The 7793-nt window shown below is 58.3% G+C and overlaps 1 protein-coding gene across 1 annotated transcript; it reads right to left on the bottom strand.

The window, feature by feature from the left end:
• Positions 1-677: 677 nt before the first annotated feature.
• Positions 678-7206, bottom strand: LOC136786392 (protocadherin alpha-6-like). The gene has a single exon (XM_066977212.1). The coding sequence runs from the start codon at positions 3331-3333 to the stop codon at positions 805-807; it is 2529 nt and encodes an 842-aa protein (XP_066833313.1). The 5' UTR covers positions 3334-7206; the 3' UTR covers positions 678-804.
• Positions 7207-7793: the final 587 nt, after the last annotated feature.

Genomic DNA, 7793 nt, shown 5'->3' with positions numbered 1-7793 from the left:
CAAGAACAAAAACAATACACAAAAAATCGACACCAGCAGGCTCGGCATTCAGCTACTTAAATGGCTTTCAATAGTGCCTGCTGCACAGTCACCACCACATCGACTCTTCCTGGCCTGCAGTCCTTCAACAGTCTCGAGCAGAAATGCTTCAAACCAGTAACCAACAGGACTTGCAGAGACCATGTTGTGACAGATCTAATGAAAATAGGCACTGATTTCATTCTCTATGAGAAAAACTCAGATACTGAACAGCTAGCCTCAATAAGATGTTCGAAAGCAGGAGATGAGGAGATCTTGGAGACACAAATACAGAGATGCCAATACCATCATCAGCTGATTACAGACAGTAGCACAATAATAGGACCAGGCATACATGGCCACAACTAGAACAAGTTGAACAGACACCAACGGTGCTCACCTGCACCATGTCCCTTTGTAACAGTGTGTGAGAAGGAAAGACATCAATATTCAGGTACCATAGGTATCAGACATAACGCATGAAGAGATGACTTCACAGCTGACCCTGTACAGCACAAGTGGTTTCTAGAAGGGCCCTGTCCTGGCAGCAGGAGCGGGGCTCCGAGCACAACAGCCCTTGGCAGGACCCGCGCTGGGGCACAAACACAGGCCACAGCGCTGTCGGAACTCGCAGCTCGAGCACCTGACGAGCACCGAGCGGCCGCGGGCCTGGGGGTTGCGCCCGGCTGCCACAACCCCCTCGAGGGGGCAGGCGGGAGCAGGAACGAGGAAGGAGCAGAAGAGAGCGAGGAAAAGATTTTAAAGGGCGAGGAAAAGGGAGAAAGATTAAAGGGCGAGAGGAGGGCGAGTAGCACTGACCGTGTCCAGGAGAGCGGGCGGCTCCTGCGGCGGCTCCTTCGGCGCGGGGCCGGGCGGCGGCGGGCAGTTGGGGCTGAAAACCATCAGGTCGCTCTTGCCCGCGCCGTCCGCCACGCACAGGCTCCGGCTCTGGCGCTGCGAGTACGACCAGCTGCCCACCTCGCTGGCGCACACCAGCGTCGCCGGCCCGGGCCCCGCCAGCACGGCCGCCCGCGGCGCCCAGCGCGACGCCCCGTACAGCACCACCGCCAGCAGGAACAGGCTCGACACCGCGCAGATGGCCACCACCAGCCACACGTTCGTCGCCGACGCCGCCGCCGCCGCCGCCGCGCCGCCCTCCGCGCCCGCCGCCGGCCGCAGCCCCGCCCCCGCCGACACCGCCCCCGCCGCCGCCAGCGCCGCCTCGGCGCCCTCCACCAGCGACACGCTCAGCGTGGCCGTGGCCGAGCGCGACGGCTCCCCGTGGTCCCGCACCACGATCAGCAGCCTCTGCCGCGGGCCGTCCGCCTCCTCCAGCGCCCGCGCCGTGCTCACCTCGCCGCTGTACAGCCCCACGCGGAACGGGCCCTTGCCCCGCGGCTCCCACAGCTCGTAGCGCAGCCACGCGTTGTAGCCCGAGTCCGCGTCCACCGCGCGGATCTTCGCCACCACCTGCCCCGCCGGCGCCCCCCACGCCGCCCACGCCCACAGCGACCCCGCCGCCGCCGCCGACGACGACGACGCCTCGCCCGCAGCCCAGGGCCCCGGCCCGCCGCCGGCAGGCGGGAGCAGCGCCGGCGCGTTGTCGTTCTCGTCCACCACGAAGAGCTGCACCGTGGCGTTGCCGCACAGCGGCGGCTCGCCCGCGTCCACCGCCCGCACCTCGAACTGCAGCACCTGCAGCTCCTCGTAGTCCAGGGGCTGCAGCGCCCACAGCCGCCCGCTCTCCGCGTCCACCGACACGTAGCTCGACGCCGGACGCCACCCCGGCCCCGACCCCGACCCCGACCCCGCGCCCGCGCCGCCCTCCGCCACCGAGTAGCTCACGCGCCCGTTGCCCGCCTCGTCCGGGTCCCGCGCCCACAGCCGCGCCAGCTCCGCGCCCGCCGCGTTGTTCTCCCGCGCCAGCACCGTGTACACGGCCTGCGCGAACGCCGGCGCGTTGTCGTTCACGTCCGACACCGGCACCCGCAGCCCGCGGCTGGCGCGCAGCGGCGGCGCCCCGCCGTCCTCCGCCCGCACCTCCACCTCGTACTCCGACACCCGCTCCCGGTCCAGCGCCTCCCGCAGCACCAGCGAGTACGAGCCCGCGAACGTCGCCACCAGCCCGAACGGCGACGGCGGCCACACCGCGCACCGCACCCGCCCGTTCGCCCCCGAGTCCCGGTCCGACACGCTCAGCAGCGCCACCACCGTCCCCACCGACGCGTCCTCGGCCACCGGCACCGACAGCGACGTCACCCACACCTCGGGCGCGTTGTCGTTCACGTCCAACACCTCCACAACCACCTTGCAGTGACCCGACAGGGGTGGGTTTCCCATGTCCTTTGCATCCACTTGTATGCGATACACCCCAACGTCCTCAAAATCTAAGGAACCTCTCAGATAAATCTCTCCACTCGTTTTGTGAATTCCAAACACGTCTCTTCCATCCTGAGGAAAGAAGCTGTGAAGAGAATAAGAGATGTTCCTATTGCTGCCCTCATCTAAATCCGTGGCATTTACTCTGAGCACAAAAGTGCCCATTTCAGTATTTTCCGGCAGCCGCACTTTATACACTGACTGGTTGAACTGGGGCGCGTTGTCGTTCGCATCCAGCACCGACACCACCAGCTCCACCGTGCCCGTCAGCGACGGCCTGCCCCCGTCTCTCGCCGTCAGCACCAGACGGTGCTCGGCCAGAGACTCGCGGTCCAGACCTTTCGTCAGCACCAGGAATAACGACTCGGTATCATCCTCCGTTTTCTGCAAATCCAGAGCGAAGTGCTCGCTGGGGCTGAGGGTATAGGAGAGCTGCGCGTTGGCTCCGATATCCGCATCCGACGCGCCCTCCAGCGGAAAGCGGGACCCCGGCATGGTATTTAATTCCGGGATGCTGAGGTTTTTGGTGGCGGCGGGGAAGTGCGGGGCATTGTCGTTGATGTCGGTGACCTCCACCTCCACGTGGAAGACGCGCAGCGGCCGCTCCAGCAGCACCTCCAGGCGCAGGGCGCAGGGCGCGCTCTTCCCGCACAGCTCCTCCCGGTCCAGCCGCGAGCTCACCACCAGCGCCCCGCTCGCCCCGCTCACCTCCACGCTCGCCCGCCGGCCCTGCGCCACCAGCCGCAGCCGCCGCGCCTCCGCCTCGCCCGCCTCCAGGCCCAGGTCCTGCGCCAGCCGACCCACCACCGTGCCGCCCTTGGCTTCCTCCGGCACCGAGTAGCGCACCTGCCCGCCGCCCAGCGCCCAGGCCGCCTGCAGCACCAGCACCCGCACCACGGGCCCCCACCTCAGCCGTGTAGGTCCGCAAACGCCCATTGCTGTCACCGATTTCTTCTCTCCACCATGTAGGTACAGATGCGTATATTGAGAGGTTCTGGCTGCGCTCGGTATTAGGAGCCTCTTTCAATGGCTGCGCGTCCTACTCCTTGCGGCTCTTTCTGTCATCTGAGTTATTTCTCACGGGTACCGGAAGGTGTTCCCCTCTTCCTCCCCCGTTTTCATCATGCGTTTATTAGGTCAGAGCGGCATCATGTGGCAGTCTGTAGGTATTGCCTCTTACCGTGCTCTGCATATCGCCCTTGATTAGCTCCGATTTCGCCATTTTCCATTCCACTCTCTTCTATGGGAGGTTGTTGCCGAGTACTTACCTGCAACGCTTTTCACTGTTCTAGTTCAGGAGAAGTGCATATAGTTTTTTTTTTAAATGTGACACCAACTAATCATTCACAGTTCTTTTCCAAGTGAAACTATCATGCCCTGAAATGTACTGAATATATTTGACAGCTCCCAAAATCAGCGTGATCGGTGTTCCTGTTACAAACCTTGAGGTCTAAATGAAGTGTTTCTGAAAACATGCTCTATTCACATGCCGTTCTATTCATACCTTACAACCAAATAATTCTAAACCTCTCTTGTAGACAAAACACCCGGGAATCGGGTTCTCAGACTGATCGTGTAACTCTTACAAGGACTGTGTGCAGGGGGCGAAGTCGAAACAGGGAAACAGATCCCCTTCTTCCACTCGCGGTCACTGGGTCCTCTCCACGGCTTCTTTCAGTGGGAACAGGGCGGTTTTGCGACAGCTCCTTCCCGGGGGAGGTTCCCTGTTACCCGCCCGCCCTGCTGACAGTGCAGGGTCGTAGTAACTTTGCTGTGAAACGCTCAAAGGAAAGGAGTCACGAAGTGAGAGCAAACTCTCACAAGCGCCAGTTCCAAACCTCTCAGAGTGGAGACCATGGGAGGGCGGAGGGGAGAGGAGACAAGCACATTACGCGTGGATGCTGCAGTCCCTTGGGAGAAAGCGGAAGAGTCGTGTTACCGGCGAGATCCTTCCTTCAGACGAGACAGGGCTGAGATTTTCTGCTTTTAAGGGTATCTTCGCTGTTCGTGCTCGCCATCTTCTGCAGGCACGCCGGCGGGGCGGGATTCTGCCACCGGTGGCTCAGTGTTATCCCTCAGTGTTACCCTCTCCCAGTCCCCGGCAAAGCCGGGTGCACTGCACTGAGAGGATTCTCGACCACCCTCTGAAGCTCCAGGGCAAAGCCCACCACCTGCCTACACAGCTCTTCTCTGCCCACCTTTGCATCCGCCGTCACCTGCCCGGCGCACCGGCAGCAGCCGCGCTAAAGCCGGGAGCAAGTCGCCGCCTTATCCCTGCAGATCCCGCACATAGAACTTGGTTCAGGAGCACTGACCACGGCTGTGCCGGCTGACCTCGCTGCTCTCCGGCTTCTCGCCGGTTCATGCGGAAATCCTCCGCTGAAGGTAGTCAGGCTTTCTAGGAACAGCAATCATGTCTCGAGTCCAGATCCGTATCTAGTCCTTGATGCCCGCTGTATTTGGTTTATGCCGTCTTGACTTTATCCTGTTGTAACTCAGAACGCAAAAGATGAACGCTTCTTCCTCCTGCGTCTTTGCACCTTTACTGCTTTTTTTTTTTTTTTTTTTTTTAATCCCGGCCCACGACAGGCTCATCGGCCCGAAGAAGTCATTCAGAGACACCACGTTTCCTGTTCCAAATCCTTCCAAATGGAGCACAGTGGATTTTCAGCCCCCGAAGAAGAAGCGTGGTCTTTCCCTCCGGCGCTGCTCCCCAGCGGAGCAGCCCAGGGAGAACGGTAGTCGTGACCTCTGGCAGACACTGCCGCAGCCGGGACTGCGACTTCCTAAGCCCACGGACACGTTCCTGCCACACCCGGAATGTAACACAGCACGTTTTGTCCTTTTTTTTGCCATTCTTTAAATCTAGGGATTTTCTGCGGCTCACTCTGTTATTACCACAGACGGAAACAAAACCTATCCCGTCCAGTGTAAAAGCGTTTTGTTGACTTTTCCAGGCGCAGGCAGATGGTTCCTCTGTTATCAAACAGAGGAATTCCACGAGTAAGAATGTACAAGGCACGATTTTGCAAAATTAATCCAGAGGCACGTTCCCGACTGCTGAATTTCCTGGAAAATAAGATCTAAATGTAGGGTTGGTTTTTGGTTTGTTTGTTTGTTTCAGTTTCGTGTAGCAAAAGGAAGTAAGGGTTTGGGTGGAGATCAGCGTCTTGACTCGTGCATAGAAAGAGATGCTGGGACGGATCTTCTGTCAACAAAGCCACCAAGATCATTCCAGGTGAATCCAGGACGAGATGTGTTTAAGCAGGATATATATTTTTTTTCCTGCTTACCCGCTTGCTAAATTCATCCACTTACCTGGAATAAGTAGATCGCCTCTGGACAAATAGTTTCATGCCATATTCATAGGGATGAGAACATACTACTGTTGTCGGCAAAAACAGAATTAGTTTACTTTCAAGTATCTTAGAGCTGTGGTAAGGTCTAAATTAAGACTGCTTTAAAAAATGTAGTAGGATGTTTTAATCGGTAAGACAATTGCTAAAGAGAAAACACGCATTACTACCAAGGACGGAGGACACGGTGTCCCTTCTCCTGTGTTACGAGTAGTTGTCTGCATCATTTCTATATAATTTCTATATCCACCAAACAGCTCGAATAAATGATCCCACAATGCCGGAGATCTGAGCTTTGCTAAGGATAAAGATGTTTCTGGAAGCAAAGAAAAAAACTATCCAAGATAACCTACAAGTTGGAAGACATTCGTGCTTACTCAAATCCAGCCCACGTGGGATTCTCACTTTCTGATTAAATCCAGCTTCTGCAGAGGGTAAGGCAAATCCTCAAGCATTGTAGCATTGCATTGTAAACACAGATGCACAACTAACTTGCCTTTTACACCACCTGTATCTGTAATGTGAAACCACCAAGTTCATAGGGAGAAGCTGAGAAGATTCTGCAAAAAAAACACCCGAGCTGGTGGAGTTTCTAATGTCTAATGAGGGCTAATGTCTAATGTTTCTAATGTCTAATGACTGAGGGCTTGGGCGTTGATCTCCGAGCCTCCTGCATTAGACAGAAGGGGTGACTGCCTCGCTAAAGGGGTGTGAAATAACCAGGAGTCTCGGCCTCCCAAATCAGTTTATCCATCTTCAGAGATCACGGAGTGAGAGCTGGATTTTTAGAAGAGCAAGTACAGCCCAACGGCAGGGATTTGGAGCAGTTCCGACTGGCTGGGAGGTTCGCCTCCGCCTGTCAGTGGAGACAGAGTCAGGACAGACTTTTCGAGGGAGATTTGAAGAGCCCTGTGGCGGTCCCCGCTGAACTCAAAGCGTGACTTTAGTTACGCTTTGAGGCAAGAGATGGAGAATCGGAGCAGGGACAAAAGCCGCAGCTCCGGCAGTCGGTGCCGTGACCCAGGACATTTTCCATCACCGAGATGGAAAGGGCCGAGCAGCAGCTCCGGACCAGCCGGCACAGGGTGACTGTCCCCATCGACGGGGATCCGGGACGAAGAGCCTGTCGCCTCCTGAAGGGCCGGTGAACAAAGAAATTTTTGATTTCCGTGTGTATGTCAACTGCCGATGGTCTGTGTCGGTTGGAAGTGATGTTGATCTGTATAAAATGTTAGGATTCCAAACATGAGCTAATTAGCCTCGTGGGTCGGTCTGGAAAACGATGAGGAGCAGCCAAGTAGCACTGAAGAAAGCGCTCACAGCCGCATCCCGCGGAGCGGGTCCCTCACGCCTCTTTGACACAGCCTGGAGTTTCGAGCACAGCCCAGAAAAGCGGAGATCGGGTTTCAAAGCCTTCCCGAGACCGAAAACGTTTAAATCCAGAAGTGCCCTAAGCACGGAGAAAGGAACCATCCGGCGGCCTGGGGGCCCGCCGGCCCCTCTGCGGCGGGCGCTGAGCGGGCGCTCGGGGGCCGGAGGCACCGCGGGGTTTGCTCCGCGCTTCGCCTTCAGCAACCAGGATCCCAGAGCGGGGAACGGGCGACAAATCCGCCCCCTTCCGCCTTCAGGACCCTGGCAGAGTCGGAGCCTTCCTCACCCGGCGGTTTTAGGGAAGCTGCTGGCGATGTCCATTGCTTTGTGCCCGGCCGCCGGGTGGTCGCTGCCGGCGCTCAGCCTGTCACTCGCGCGGTGACAGGACGCGTCGCAGGGCCGGGTAAAAGCCTTCCGCTGGCGCCCTGATGCCGGCCCCGGCACCGGGCGATGGTCCCGGCCGGAGAGCTGGGGGAAAATCCGCCTCTTCTAAACCTTTCCTCCTCGGCGGGGTCGGCCCCCCTCCCCGGCTGGGATCCGCAGCGTTTGCAGGGGAGCAGGCGAAAATCCGCTGTTTTCTTCCTCTCCGCCCTTCCTCCAGCACAGGAAATCTCCCGGCAGCGCCGCGGTGGCTTCTAGCGGGCGACAGCGACACCGTGAGCACCAAGT

Source organism: Anser cygnoides, chromosome 14 (assembly GCF_040182565.1).
Source record: "Anser cygnoides isolate HZ-2024a breed goose chromosome 14, Taihu_goose_T2T_genome, whole genome shotgun sequence".
In the NCBI taxonomy this organism is placed as follows: domain Eukaryota; kingdom Metazoa; phylum Chordata; class Aves; order Anseriformes; family Anatidae; genus Anser; species Anser cygnoides.
The sequence above is the reverse complement of the archived record's forward strand: the minus strand, read 5'-3'. Positions and strand labels throughout refer to the sequence as shown.

Excerpts from the sequence above, each read along its gene's own strand:
- LOC136786392 (XM_066977212.1), bottom strand. The coding sequence starts at position 3,333 with ATGGGCGTTTGCGGACCTACACGGCTGAGGTGGGGGCCCGTGGTGCGG.